Consider the following 15,505-nt stretch of genomic DNA (forward strand, 5'->3'; position numbering starts at 1 on the left):
TCTCCAAAATGGCTGTATGAGTTTGCACTCCCACCAGCAGTGGAGGAGTGTTCCACTTTCTCCACATCCTCTCCAACATAAGTCATCATTGGTGTTTCTAATTTTAGCCATTCTGGCAGGAATAAGATGGTATCTCAAAGTTGTTTTGATTTGCATTTCCGTGATAGCTAAGGATGTGGAGCACTTTCTTAAGGTCTTTCAGCCTTTTTGATTTCCTCTATTGAGAATTTTCTTCAGTTCTGTACCCCATTTTTTAATAGGGTTATTTGGTGTTTTGTTGACTAGTTTCTTAAGTTCTTTGTATATTTTGGAGATCAGCCCTTTGTCGGATATAGGATTGGTGAAAATCTTTTCCCAGTCTGTGGGCTGCCATTTGGTCTTGTCCACTGTGTCCTTTGCCTTACAGAAGCTTCTAAGTTTGAAGAGGTCCCATTTATTAATTGTCGAACTCAGTGTCTGCGCTACTGGAGTTATGTTCAGGAAGCGGTTGCCTATACCAATTTGTTCAAGGGTACCTCCTACTTTCTCCTCTAAGAGGTTCAATGTGGCTGGATTGATGTTGAGGTCTTTGATCCATTTGGACTTGAGTTTTGTGCATGGTGATAGACATGGGTCTATCTGCAGTCTTCTACACACCATCATCCAATTGTGCCAGCACCATTTGAAGATGCTTTCCTCCTCCCATTGTATACTTTTAGTTATTTTATCAAAAATCAGGTGTTCATAGGTATGTGGGTTAATATCAGGATTTTCTATTCAATTCCTTTGGTCTACTTGTCTATTTTTGTGCCAATATAAGTTTGTGTTCAAGACCATAGCTCTATAGTAGAGATTGAAGTCAGGGATGGTGATCCCTCCTCATGTTCCTTTATTGTATAGGGCTGTTTTGCCTATCCTGTGTCTTTTGTTTTTCCATATAAAGTTAATTATTATCCTTTCAAGGTCAGTGAAGAATGATGCTGGGATTTTGATGGGGATTGCATTGAATCTGTAGATTGCTTTTGGCAAGATTGCCAATTTTACTATGTTTATCCTACCTATCCAAGAGCATGGGAGATCTTTCCATTTTCTGGTATCTTCTTTAATTTCTTTCTTTAAAGACACAAAGTTCTTGCTATATAGGTCTTTCACTTGTTTGTAAGCATTACCCCAAGATACTTTATGTTGTTTGTGGCTATTGTAAAGGGTGATGTTTATCTGATTTCTTTCTCAGCCCCTTTGTCATCTGAATATAGTAGAACTACTGATTTTTTTTCTTAGTTTATCTTGTAAACTGTTAGTTTGCTGAAGGTGTTTATCAGCTGTAGGAGTTCTCTGGTAGAGTTTTTTGGGTTGCTTATGTAAACTACCATATTATCTGCAAATAGTGACAGTTTGAATTCTTCCTTTCCAATTTGTATCCCCTTGATCTCCTTTTGTTGTCTTATAGCATTAGCTAGAACTTCTAGTACAATATTGAAGAGATATGGAGAGAGAGGGCAGCCTTGTCTTGTTCCTGATCTTAGAGGAATTGGCTTAAGTTTCTCTCTATTCAGTTTGATGTTGGCAGTTGGTTTCTGTATATTGTTCTTATTATGTTTAGGTATTTTCCTGTTATCCAAGACCTCTCCAAGACCTTTATCATGAAAGGGTGTTGAATTTTGTTGAAGGCTTTTTCCACATCTAGTGAGATAATCATATGGTTTTTCTTTTTCTGTTTGTTTATATGGTGGATCACGTTGATAGATTATCATATGTTAAACCATCCCTGCATTCCAGGTATGAAGCCTACTTGGTCATGGTGGATGATTTCTCTGATGTATTCTTGAATTCGGTTTGCCAGTATTTTATTGAGTATTTTTGCATCGATGTTCATCAGGGATATTGTTCTGTAGTTTTCTTTTAGTTGTGTCTTTGTGAGGTTTGGGTACCAAAGTTATTGTGGCCTCATAAAAAGAGTTTGGCAACGAACCTTCTGTTTCTATCTTGTGGAACAGTTTGAGGAGTAGTGGTATTAGTTCTTCCTTGAATGACTGGTAGAATTCTGCGCTGAATTCATCTGGCCCTGGACTTTTTTTGGTTGGAAGGCTTTCGAAGACTGCTTCTATTTCATTGCGGGTTATAGGTCTATTTAAGTTGTTTGTCTGTTCTTGATTTAATTTTGGTAAGTGATAGTTATCCAGAAACTTGTCCATTTCCTTTGAATTTTCAATTTTTGTGGAATATATATTTTCAAAGTATGACCTGAAAATTGTCTGGATTTCCTCTGTGTCCGTTGTTATATTCCCATTTTCGTTTCTGATTTTGTTAATTTGCATGTTCTCTCTCTGCTACTTCGCTAATTTGGATAAAGGTTTGTCTATCTTGTTGATTTTCTCAAAAAAACAACTCTTCGTTGCATTGATTTTTTTTTTTTTTTTTTTTTTTTTTTTGTATTGTTTTCCTGGTTCCTATTTTGTTGATTTCAGCCCTCAAGTTGATTTTTTCCTGGCGTCTACTCCTACGGGGTGAGTTCGCTTCTAAGGTTTTCAGTTGCACTGCTAATTCTCTTATGTGACTATCCTCTGTTTTCTTCATATGGGCACTTAGTGCAATGAACTTCCCTGGTAGCGCTGCTTTCAAGGTGTCCCATAAGTTCGGGTATGTTGTGTCCTCATTCTCGTTGAATATTAGAAAGTACTTAATTTCTTTATTTCTTCTTTGTCTCAGGTGTGGTACAATTGCACATTGTTCAGTTTCCATGAGTTTGCAGGTTTTCTGCTATTTGTGTTGTTGTTGAATTCCAATTTTAAAGCATGGTGATCCGATAAGATATAGGGGAGTATTCCTATTCTCTTGTATCTTTTGAGGTTTGTTATGCCACCTAGTAAGTGGTCGATTTTAGAGAAGGTTCCATGTGGAGCAGAGAAGAAGGTATATTCTTTTGTGTTTGGATGGAATGTTCTATAGATGTCTGTTAACCCCAGTTGAGACATAACTTCTGTTAATTCTTTTGTTTCTTTGTTGAGTTCCTGATTTGTGGTCCTGTCTAGTGTTGAGAGTGGTGTATTGAAATCTCCCACTATAAGTGTGTGAGGTTTTATATGAACTTTGAGTTTTAGTAGTGCTTCTTTTACGAATGTGGGTGACTTTGTATTAGGGGCATAGATGTTCAGAACTGAGAGTTTGTGTTGATGGATTTCTCCTGCGATGAATATGAAGTGACAGTCTTCATCTCTTTTGATTAATTTTGGTTTGAAGTCTAACTTGTTAGATATTAGGATAGCTATGCCTGCTTGCTTCTTATTTCCATTTGATTGGAAAATCTTTTCCCACTCCTTTACCCTGAGGTAATGTCTGTCTTTGAAGCTTAGATGTGTTTCTTGTATGCAGCAGAAGGATGGATTCTGTCTTCGTATCCATTCTGTTAGCCTGTGTCTTTTTATAGGTGAGTTAAGACCATTAATGTTGAAGGTGAGTAAGGACCATTGATTGTTGATGCTTGTTTGATTTAGGTTTGTTGTTGGCAGTGGTATTGTGAATATATTTGTTCTGCTTCACCCTTGGTTTCTGGTGTAGTGAGATTATCTGTTACCTACATTTTTGTGGGCGTAGTTACCTTCCTTGGGTTGGAGTTTTCCTTCCAATACTTTCTGTAGGGCTGGATTTGTAGATACGTATTGGGAAAATCTGTTTTTGTCATTAAATATCTTGTTTTCTCCATCTATAGTGACTGAGAGTTTTTCTGGATAAAGTAGCATAGGCTGGCATCTGTGTTCTCTTAATACTTTTAGAACATCTATCCAGGAACTTCTGGCCTTGAGGGTTTCCATGGAGAAGTCAGGTATAATTTTGATAGGTCTGCCTTTACATGTTACCTGCCCTTTTTCCTTCGCTGCTCTTAATAGTCTTTCTTTATTCTGTTTGCTAGGTGTTTTGATTATTGTATGTCAAGGGGTCTTTTTTCTTTGGTCCAGCCTATTTGGGGTTCGGTATGCTTCTTGTACTTTCATGGGCATGTCCTTCTTCAGATTTGGAAAGTTTTCCTCGATTATTTTGTTGAATATGTTTTCGGCACCTTTGAGCTGGGCTTCCTCATCTTCCTCTATGCCTATTATTCTTAGGTTTGGCCTTTTCACGGTATCCCACATTTCCTGGATGTTTTGTGTTAAGGATTTGTTGGATTTATGATTTTCTTTGGTCGATGAATCTATTTCTTCTAGTTTATTTTCTGCGCCCGAGATTCTTTCCTCCATCTCTTGAATTCTGTTGGTTATGCTTGTGTCTGTAGTTCCCGATTTTTTGCCCAGTTTTTCTATTTCCAGCATTCCTTTGGTTTGTGTTGCCTTTATTTTCTCTATTTCAGTTTTCAAATCTTGAATCGTTTCCTTCACCTGCTTAATTGTTTTTTCTTGGCTTTCTGTACTTTCTTTGCTTTCCTTAAGGAATTTGTTCATTTCTTCCACTTTTTTGGTTGCTTTTTCCTCCATTTCTTTAAGGGATTTTCTCACATCTCCTTTGAGGGCCTCTATCATTTTTATGACTGTAATTTTTAAGTCTTTACCTTCTGCTTCCTCTGCTTTGTTGTTGTGTTCTGTTCTAGTTGGTGTAGATTCCCTGGATTCTGGTGGTGTCTTGCTTGTCTTTCTGTTGTTAGGTGTTTTCTTGTATTGCCTTCTTCCCATAGCTTCTTCCAGTAGGTGTTGGTGGGGTCTCCCCCTCTCTCTATGGTACTTCCCTGGTGGGCTTATGTTGGTCAGAGAGTCAATATCTGTAGCTCTGGGTGGTCCAAGCTCTATAGGAGGTCTCTCCGCAGACAGGGACCCAGGGATGGGGTCAGGGCTGAGGATCCAGTAGAAGATGCCACTAGCCAATGGCTCTAGCCAATGGCCGGGCGGAAGAGGACAAAGGCTGAGCTGAAACTTGGGAAGTTTCTGCAGGATAATCTGATCTCACTGGAAACTGGCACTCTACAGCTGAGGCCTCTTTCTTTAGCAGTGGCCCTGCTTTGGGGGTCAAGGTTCTTGCACGCGGGAACTCAGAGTGGACCTGCAGAGATAGGGGGATCTCTGGGAGGGGCCCGGGACTCCAGCAGAGGACTGGAGGTGGGGGGTCAGAGACCAAGCAGGTGGAAATTATGGGTGGTCCCACGTGGATAGTCAGGTCTCCTTTGTTCAGAGTTGCTCGGAGAAGTCTCCAAAGTAGGGTGGACTGTTGGCTCCACCCTCTGTCCCAGTGCTCAACCAGAGCGGCAGGACCGTGGGTGGGGCACAGGGTGGGGGGGGCAGGCTCGTGGTCAGGATGGGTGGGGGTGTATCAGACTCCAAGGGTGCTCTCGACGGGGACAGGACAGAGGAGCAGTGGGATCAGGGTCCATGGGTAACTTTTTCTAACTTTTCATTTTTAGAGGAATAGTGGCTCTCTCTGTGTGTGTGTGTGTGTGTCTGTCTGTCTGTCTGTCTGTCTGTCTGTCTGTCTGTCTGTCTAGAAATATATAGATAGATAGCCATGTATGATATATGTCATACACTTTGTTTCCTAAAGACTATTTTCTTTTGCATGGGTATGGGCAACTTAGCAGTGACTATAACAGGATAGTAGTTTATATATATATTTTTTTCTTCCAGATCAGTTAATTTTAAATATTAGTTAAAAGACTTTTTGTGTCTTCCCTGCAGTTGATCTTGCAGAATGAAACTGTAAGGGGTAGTGTTTTTAGGTAATAACTCTAGACATTAAAAGGAATGACTCAAAGCTGGTCATGATAGTGTGCACTGTTAATCCCAGTACGCCGGAGGCAGAGGCAGGTGGATCTCTGTGTGTTCTAGGCCAGCCTGGTCTACAGAGCGAGTTCCAGGGCAACAGGGCTACACAGAGAAACCTGTCTCAGAAAAACAACAAAAACAAACAAATGGATGATTCGAGACCACATTCTGTCCTCTCTGTCATCACAAGCAGTCTTATTACCAGCCATTAGGGTGTTCCATATTTTAATTACTTGAATGATACAGGCTTGTTAGTTTGGTAGTAGCAATTGGGTTTTTCAACAAAGAATGACAGTTTCAGTGATATATACTAGAGATGTCCTATGTGTTTATTCCCTCAGTCCCTTTTTATTACAACTGTAGGCTCCATACAAAAGCTAGTTTTCATGATGGGCATTTGTCAAAACCAGGGGATTGGCTCTTGAGTATATTTTAGGGGACTGTGAGATTTTTATTTATCTAATAATACACTGGTGAGCATTTTCAAATGCACATACTTCTTGATTTGATGTCTCTTAAGCAGTAAGGTGGGGAGTGTCCAGCTTTTACTTCATTTCCCATAAGTAAGCCCCATTTTCAGTAAGGGGGAGATAGAGACATTTGTAACACGAGCATAACTATTACAGTAGATGGTTGTGTAATTTCCCAGCAATACACATTCATATTTTTTGACCTTTCCAGAATATATGAATCTTGGAATCTGGTGATTCCAGCTCAGAAAAATCAATGTGCTTTTATCATTGAATCCTCAAATGTGGAACTTAGTTCTTTGCTCTCTCTAGAGTATAGGCCCATGCGGTGAGGAATTCTTGTTTGCTTTGTTTGATGTTCTTTGTACTGCCTGACACATAGCATAGTAAGTACTTACTGTTGTAAGATAATTGCACACACCCTTTCCTTTAACACGAACAGTGATGTTTTCCATTCTTCTCTTATTCAGAAAGCGGAGTCTGTCTCTGGGAAGAAATGATGTAGTTCAGCTGAAAGAAGCCTACAAATGGATAACTCACCCCCTGTTTTCAGAGGGACTGGGAGTTCCCATTGATGGAAAGGTATCAGACATGGGCACCATTGATCTCTGTGTTCCTGGGTTCCCTTTGTTATTGCAGACACTTGGTGAGCCAAAGCTTCTCCTCTATATAACTTCAAGAAAGCTCCTCTAAGGCTTTGGGCTTGTTTTTTTGTTTGTTTGTTATGGGGTTTCTATGTTCAGCCCTGGCTGTGCTGACCTTTGTGGCTGTGGTTGTGTAGTCCCTCTGCCTCTTGAGTGCTGGGATTAAAGGCCTGTGCCCATGCTGGCTCAGCTAAGTCTTTAAATGTTCATTTAGAACTGTCCAAACTGATGTTAAGGCCTCTTGTTTGTTTTTACTCTTTGTGATCCAGGATACTTAAGAAGGTAACAAATAATGTGAACACATTGACTTTAAAAGGCTAGACATAAATCTTCACCTGGGAGTTTTTGTAGTTTGGCTGAAAGGACAGATTTACTGATTCAAAGCAATGAATTACAAACTGGCTCAGTAGGTAAAGGTGCTTGCCACAAAGCCTCATGACCTGAGTTCAAGCGGTCACTCAGGGAAAGGAGAAAACCAAGTACTACAGGTTGTTCTTTGACTCTCTCTCTCTCTCTCTCTCTCTCTCTCTCACACACACACACACACACATGCACCCACACATGTGCATGCACACGCACAAATGCAGACACACGCACACATTTTTAAAAAAAGCTAAGCAAGTGTCAAATCAATTCCAGACTATTTGATTTTGGTTTATCTGTGGCTAGTCTTGCTTTCAAATATATAGACAGTAGGTAAAATGAGCTCATTCTGTAGTAGCTGGTGGCATCTCAAGGCCCTCTGTTTCCAGACAGGGACAGCCTTTGAAACCAGGATACCTGGCCACTTCTCCAATTTTAGAGAAGACCTGGCCTCAGTGTGGGAATGGGTTGAAATCAGGGGACAGCTCAGCAGGCTGCCTTGTGTAAAAACAGAGCCAGTTCCCAACTCCTCTGAAGTCTGTAGTGTAGACTCATTTCTCATTTCACTAGAGGAAGTTTCCTGAGTATTATATATAGATATGCCCCCTACTCAAAGTCTTTAAATCCATTCTAAATTATATACTCAGTCTCTTAGTATAAATAATCCCTTTCAGCTTTTGGCTTTTTGAGACAGGGTCTCATAGCTTAGGCTGACTTTGAACTTACTATGTAGCTGAGAACTCCTTCCTCACCCTTTTGCGTCCCCTCTCAAGAGCTACGACCAGCCAGGGTAAGCGCTTTAAATTGAATACTGAAAGAATAAAGAGTAAAAATACCTCACAGATGGTCTGAAAAGGAAACAAAGTAATGAAAGTACTTTGGAAATTAGAGAAGTCATTGATGTAAGCTGTTCTTACCTCAAATTTCAGTTTTGAAGCAGCTAACTCTAAAATTTACATACTGAGTCACGGAACAGAAGGCAAGAAACAAAAGACCTAGTGATATTTGAGTAGATTCCAGCTGGCTTTCTTTAGTAGGAAACACTTGGTTCGTCTTACTTTTATTATGTGTATTAGGACAAGGGAGCAAAACAGAAGCCATTTAGTATAATCAGCTTGGTAAAGGACCTAGTGAGCCCAGGGGAATAAGAAGACAGTGTGGAATTCACAGTGTTTTCTTCAGTAGCAAATATTGAATATTCTCTGCAGAGATGAGACATATAACATGAAATTATTCACACACAGAATGCTTGTTGAAGCAATTTTTTAATTATAGGAATATTTTCTTTAATATCTTACAGTTCTTACAGCTGCAAGGTATCTGTGATGTGAGATTAACAGGGCAGCTTTCCAAAACATCTAATAAAAGTGGCTAGTGGGAAACACACTGAATGGCTTATGGCTCTGCCCTGGTAGAGAGAGGGGGTGGGTGGGGGGGCTTCATCCAGAATTCTTAAAGTTTTGAACAAAATGTTTTTACCCTGCTAATAACTGGTCAGCAATAGCCCAGGAGTTCTCTGGGACTTTTTAGATATCTCTGTCCAGCTCCCTAAATTCACATTTATCTTCATTCTAATATATGCATTTTTCCAGCATAAATTGATTTAGAAACTTAATTTAAAGAAGGGATATTCGGGGAGGTTTGGATGAGAAAAGGGAAGAGAGCAGTGTTGGGATTATATTACAATCTCAAAAGAAAACAAGAGCCAGTTTTGGTAGTTCTGTTGGTGATTGGGTTCAGAAGTTACAGAAAACAAAAGCTAATGCAAGCCCCCCTCCCCTCCCCTCCCCTCCAGTTGCCTGCAAACAAGCTTGAGGGCATTAGTGTTTCTAGTTTCCCCATAGCTTTTCTGAGCCAGTCTTTGGGAGTTAACTTCTATTTCCATTCAGTAGCTGTTAGCTGTTAGTTTCCTTTTGCTCATTTAAAAACTGTTCTTTATAATTTTTAGAGCTTGTTTGAAGTGAGTGTGGTCTTTGCTCATCCAGAAACATTTGAGGACTGCCACTTCCTGTAAGTTGCCCCATAAAAACAGTGTCAATTATGTAAAATGTGAGTGCTTTCTTTTTCGTGAAGATAGTATTTTTTCTTTCTTGTAACTATTTCAGAACTTAGATTTAAAATGTAACTTCTCATAGAAGAGTCCTCAGGGAAACCAACGCAGCTCACAAATGTATGCACACAGAGATAATATGTAAATATAAGTATATAAAATGTGTTTGAATTGTGTCCATCTATTATAAACTCATTAAACATTCTTCTCCTCTAATTTTTTCCTTTCTTTCTTTTCTTTCTTTTTTTTTTAAGACAGGGCTTCATATTTAGCTCTGACTGTCCTAGAAATCACTATGTAGACTAGGCTGGCCTTGAACTCACAGAGATCCACTTGATTCTGCATCCCAAGTGCTGGGATTAAAGGTGTGTACCACCAACCATGCCCAGCCAAACTTTTATCTTAACTTGAATTGTATTTCAGAGGTGAAGTTTGCCGAGATTGTTTCAAACCAGCCAAAAACAAACAGGTAAGGATTTTACTTCTTATAATTATCAATAAAGTGAATATGGACTGGAAATGTGATAAGAACTGGTCTTTAAATATTTCTATTTGGTTAATAGATGCTTTATTTTATTATTTTGGGTCTTTTGAGATAGCCTCACTCAGGGTCACCTGGAACTCACTGTGTAAGCCAGTTTGTCCTGGAACTTGTAGCCATTCAGGGGCCTCTTTGCACACACATTTCCCAGCCTCAGCTGTTCTCTGAAACCACACAGCAGGGCTCCGTGACCCCCTTAATCATGCATCTTCTATACCTACAAGAACAGTGCTGTGTGCATGTGTTGCTGCCCAGTTCTGCCCCTCAAACTGACATCTGGCTCCTTTGGCCCAGGCTGTCATCTGTGTTCCAGGCCTGGGGAAACAAGTCCATTGGCAGCTCCTTCCAGGAGCTGAGAACTTCTTCAGTTTAGGTTTGTTTCCTTTGGATGCATTTGAATCTTCACAAGATGGACCCTCCAGTGGTGGGGTTTTTGTTTTCAGCCTTTCCTATTGGCCTAGGGCAGGCAGGAGGTTTCTCTTTGTCTCTTTAATAAATACAGCTGCTTTCTCAGTCAAATGTTATGTCTTGAAATTTCCTTTGCCAAACAACTTAATCCATTACCTTTAAATTCAATTCTTACATGGGAAGAATGAAGCCAGATTCTTGTCCAAAATATACCCCGAATAGCCCCTAGTCCAGTTCCTGGTGGAAGCTTTGTCCCATGCTGATACCTCATGAACCAGGCCAGTACTGGCTCATTTCCTCACCAGTCTTTCCTTTTAAGCCTCTGTGAGAGTGGACCATTGGGCTCTGCTTGGAGCATTCAAGAGCTTCTCTAACCCAAAGCTCCAAACTTCCACGTTTCCTCCCACAAAACAGTTCCAAAGGCTTAAGAACTTTATGACCTGGTTCATCACACAACAGCGGCTGAAGTGCTTACCTAGTTATCCTTTATTAGTAAAAACTTGGAGTCAGATATTGTGTAAGAACCTGATTGATCAGAGAAGCAGTGGAGAAGTGATGAGCGATCTCCCCTTTCTCTTCTTCCCCAATCTACAAGAGCCACTCTACTACTTCCTGTGTTTCCTCAGTCCTCCAAAACCTCTATGGCTAATTTTGGTCAGCTAGTAGCTAGCTCCACCCTCTGATTCAAAGCAAACTTTATTGACAATTTCCAGAGCATCAGATTTCAATCAAAATATCCCACAAAAAGTAGCCCTGATACTTCCTCATTGCTCATTTTCCTATTGCTCTGATAAAACACCCTGACAAAAGATTTTGGTGCACAGTATTGAACAAAAAGGAGAAAGTGAGCTGAACACAAGTATTCAGTACTCCGTTCTTCCTAATGCCTTGATGTGCCTGGAGAGGCTTGTCTGCTACAGACCAAAATCATGAGCACTTAAGCTGGCCTTGCTTGGTTGATTTTAAATATGTAGGATGGTATAATTCCTCTAATGAGTTGTGTTTTAGCTCTCATCTAGATAAAATTTCTTCCTTTTGTTCCACCCTATGTAGTCAGTGTTCACCAGAATGGCCGTTTTGAAAGCTTTGAACAAGATAAAAGAAGAGGATTTCCTCACGTAAGTCTAGAAACACGGAAGCACTGTGTTACTTTAGGGGGTGGGAATACTAAGGGCACTCTGGATTGTCTCTCAGACAAGCCTGGATGCCTCCCAGGCTGTTTGTTCATCTCAATCCTCCTCATAGTCTATCCCTACAACAGTCCCTGAGTGTGGCAGTATTCGGTAAACGTTTATCATACTAACATGTACGAGTCAAGCTTGACTTCTTTACCTTACTGATGAGTGTGACTCACTGATCAGTGCTTACCTGGCAGAGATGAGGCCTGGGTTTAGGCCCTGGAACTAAAGCCCAAGCTTTTGAATTTGAGAAGATTTTGATTTCCAAAAACCTTGCCTGGGTTTTTAGCTGAGCAATTAGCAGCCCATGGGCAGAAAGCTGTTCCTGTTGCATCCCAAATACTTTCTAGTGTGTCTATCTCTAAAAGAAGAGAGGAGGCTTGGGAGTGTCCTCGCTTGCACAGAAAGAACAGTGGCTTGAGAGTAGGGTCCTGGCTTCACAACCAGTCTATCTCACACAGTTGGAACTTAGCTATGTCAGCTGCTTCTTTCGGCCTCAGTTCTCTTTTCTAAAATATAAATTGTTAAGATATATAGAAATACAATAAATTTTATGTTTGAATTACCAGTGCTTTAAAAAAAAAAAACTAATTATTGTAGTTTTCCTTCTAGAAAATCCTTGAATAAATACAAGCAATGACATCATGATGAGGGCTTATCATTTATTAACTAAAAAAAAAAAAAAGAGTCTCGTGATGGAAATATTTTCATTAAACTTTAAAAGTAATGAGTACTTTATCTAGGGCTGGAGAGGTGGACCAGTCCAGTCCCAGCATCCGCATAACAGTTACCAGTCAGCTACAACCCCAAGTCCAGGGGATCTGACACCATCTTCTGTCCTCTTTGGACCCTAGGCAGGCACATAATGCACAGACAAATGCAGACAAAACACTCATACATACAGAATCAAAGTTAAAAAGAATACTTTATGTAAATACCAGTTCTTGGGTTTCTGAATGATTTCATTGTTGAAGCATCTTAGGAAATCATAGAAACATTCCAAGCCACCTGTTTGGGTTAAATCAGAACTTAATTATTTACAGGTGGCCTCCAGTTTGTGGCTTTGGAAATTCCAAATGATTTGGATAGAGGATAAACTGTTGTTCCCAGTTGTCCACAATTGAAGTCCATTAGCTAAGAAAATGGCAACCCCAACTTCCCATCTTTTCCTGGCTTTGTGTCATAGTTGAGATGAAAAGGAAGAAGGGGGACAGGCAGGACAGACCCACAGGCAGGACAGACCCCCACAAGTGGGAGCAGTTACCCAAGCAGTTAAGCCTCATGCAAGACAGCAGCACGTGACCAGATAGAACAAAATGGTTGACGAGCCTGGAGGGGCTTCCACTTTGTATATGTGGGTTTTCCCCTACATCTGAAGGCTGTTAGAAATTATCTCTGGGAAAGATAAGATCTCCTGACTGAAGAGCAACATCAAAGTCCCAATTTACCTTGTGCCACTGCTGTGTGTTAGAAGTGGTGCTCTAGGGGCTGGAGTGTTGCTCAGTGGTTTTTTGTTGCAAAGGACCTGGGTTCAATTCCCAGCACTGACATGATGGCTTGCTACCTCCTTGGGCACCAGGCACACATCTGGTGCACAGATGTACATGCAGGCAAAGTAGTTATACACATAATAAAAATAAATCTTTGATTTTTGAGACAGGGTTTCTCTGTGTAGCCCTGGCTGTTCTGGAACTCACTCTCTAGACCTGGCTGGTCTTAAATTCTCAGAGATCTGCCTGTCTCTGCCTCCAGAGTGCTGGGATTAAAGGTGTGTGCCACTACTGCTCAGCGTAATAGAAAAAGTCTGGAAAGAGAGGAAGAGAAGAAGAGAGGGACAGAGGCGGGGGTGGGGGGGACGGGGAGGTGGGGGGATACTCTGCAGATGATATGGTAGCTTATGCTTGTAATCCTAGGCCTCAGGAGGCTGAAGCAGATGGGTTGTGGCCAGACTGCAACACAGTGAGTTCCAGACCAACCTGGGATACAGAATGAGATCCTATCTCAAAATAAACAGAACATAGATAGGGACTGGAAGATGACCCAGTGATTAAGAGCCCTAGCTGCCCTTTCAGAGGACCTGGACAGTTCCCAGATCAGTGACCATTTCTGGCCTCCATAGGCACTGCACACATGTGGTACATAAACACACATTCAGGCAAAAATATCCATGCACATAAAAATAACCTTTAAAACAAAACAGTAACATTTAAAAAGTAGTGAAGGCCTGAAGGCCCCCTTTTGCTTTAAAACTTGAAGGTAGTAGGAGGGACAGACAGTCCTTGGGGCTCAAGTTTTGAGTCCTGACAATGCTGACTCCTCTTAGCTTTGTTGTGCTTGTATTAGTATTAGTGTCCATAAAATTTATTTTGTTTTGCAGGCAATTTCCTTGTCCTCCAAACTCACCAAAGACCGTATGCACTGTCCTTGAAATTGAATGTGCTCATGGTGCTGTTTTTGTTGCTGGTAACTATCTCCTCTAGAGTGTACATGCCCTGTGAGCCCCTGCCTGGACATGCCTGCGGCGTCTCTATAGCCACTCTTCCGCTCTGTCCACACTGACGACCAGAAGCAGAGAAACCAGGCAGAGGTGTTCAGTGACCTGGAAAACAGACTTCAGAGAACTAACGTTACTATATTCTCCTTGACTAAACCCTTGGCCTTATCCAGAGAAAAAGACAATGTTGTATCAACCTTCCTGATTGCTATACAGCAGGCAGGTTTTTGTTTTGTTTTAAAAGTTACAGTTGCTTCCTAGTGAAAGCTGAATGAAATTGCTGTGTCATCACTGTCTCCTCAGGCAATGGCAGCGGCAGCTGCTTTCTTGTGGGTGTAACTTTATTCATAAGACAGTGAGTCACAATGTGTTAGGAAGTTTTTTGGGTTTTTTTTTTAACTTACAAATTCTTAAACTTTTCACACAATTTTTTTTAATGATCTTTGTTGTGTTCCACAATATCTTATAACTCTTCCAGTCAATGAATCAAATTATTAAATCATTTCACTCATTTGATAAATTCTTTTTGTTTCTAAAGTATCTATTCTGTTCTATTAAATCTTATTATCTCCATGTCTATGCTATGGCTTTCAAGTTAGTCTGTTTCTTAGTTGAAGGCTAGTCTTCATTTTATAACCTAGCATGTAGAATATCAAACTTACTAAATAGTTAATTTTATTTTTATCCTAATATATTGATCACAGTGTTCAATCCAAGTACCTGATATTTCTTTGGCAGGCAGATATAATAAATACTCCAGGAATCTACCACAGACTCCTTGGATAATTGATGGAGAAAGGAAAATGGAATCTTCTGTGGAAGAACTAATTTCAGATCATCTGTTGGCAGCATTCAAAGCAGAGGGTGAGTGTTACAGTGTTCATGTTTTATGTCCACTGTAAAACATGAGTAGATTTTTCCAGTCAGCCACACCTGAGCCTGGGCTCCCTGGCTTCAGGCTTCTCCAGAACAGGCACCGTTAATATGCAGGGCTTTAGAGCTCAGGCTAGATTTTAGTGGAGATACCCAAGGATACCTGTCCTTTCTCAGTGACTGCTCTCTCTTGGGAAACTCAGAACAACCAAGACTGCTTTAGACAAATGCAAGTCCTAACCTTGGAGTACCTCAGTCTCAGCTTCTTCAGGGAACTATGAAGAAGTCAATCGTAGAGCTGGCTTCTTTCTGCCCTAACCTACAGAGTGATTTTGGATGAAGTTCATGACCAAAGGAAATAGATCAAGAACAACTATTTTACTGAAGTTTTATGGGGTGTAGTGTGTTTTAATTTCCTATTAACGAGCCATGTTTGTGTGATGAGTCAGGTACGTGTTTCAACAGGCCTGTGAGTCAAAGGCAGTTTAGAGTCTGTGATTTATGTGAGGCATGGAAGAAGGAGAGGTCTAAGAAGATGTCTATTGTAAAGCAAAGCTGCAGGCAGTGGGCAGTGTTAGTCTTGGAGTGAGGCTTGCAACACAGCAGAGGTCTTCGATGGACCAGCTAGGCACTACTTTTCTCTATGAGAAACACCAAGGCACCTGTTCCCAAGTCCAGCAGAGGTCATCATAAACACTGCTGCCTCTTCTGACTTGTTAGGAAGAAAGAGAATCACTTTAAACCACATCTTCTTCATGATT

At 40.6% G+C, this 15,505-nt stretch overlaps 1 protein-coding gene across 1 annotated transcript in view; it reads left to right on the forward strand.

Annotated features, from left to right (window-relative positions):
• Pus10 (pseudouridine synthase 10) overlaps positions 1 to 15,505 on the forward strand; it is a 72,672-nt gene that overhangs the window by 39,997 nt on the left and 17,170 nt on the right. Inside the window, exons 5-10 of the mRNA XM_051200513.1 lie at positions 6,664 to 6,775; positions 9,149 to 9,210; positions 9,674 to 9,719; positions 11,253 to 11,317; positions 13,755 to 13,840; positions 14,610 to 14,735. Of these exons, the coding sequence (XP_051056470.1) occupies positions 6,664 to 6,775; positions 9,149 to 9,210; positions 9,674 to 9,719; positions 11,253 to 11,317; positions 13,755 to 13,840; positions 14,610 to 14,735 (497 nt within the window). The remainder of the gene's footprint in view (positions 1 to 6,663; positions 6,776 to 9,148; positions 9,211 to 9,673; positions 9,720 to 11,252; positions 11,318 to 13,754; positions 13,841 to 14,609; positions 14,736 to 15,505) is intronic.

The sequence above is a fragment of the Phodopus roborovskii genome, unplaced genomic scaffold, assembly GCF_943737965.1.
Source record: "Phodopus roborovskii unplaced genomic scaffold, PHOROB, whole genome shotgun sequence".
Lineage (NCBI taxonomy): Eukaryota > Metazoa > Chordata > Mammalia > Rodentia > Cricetidae > Phodopus > Phodopus roborovskii.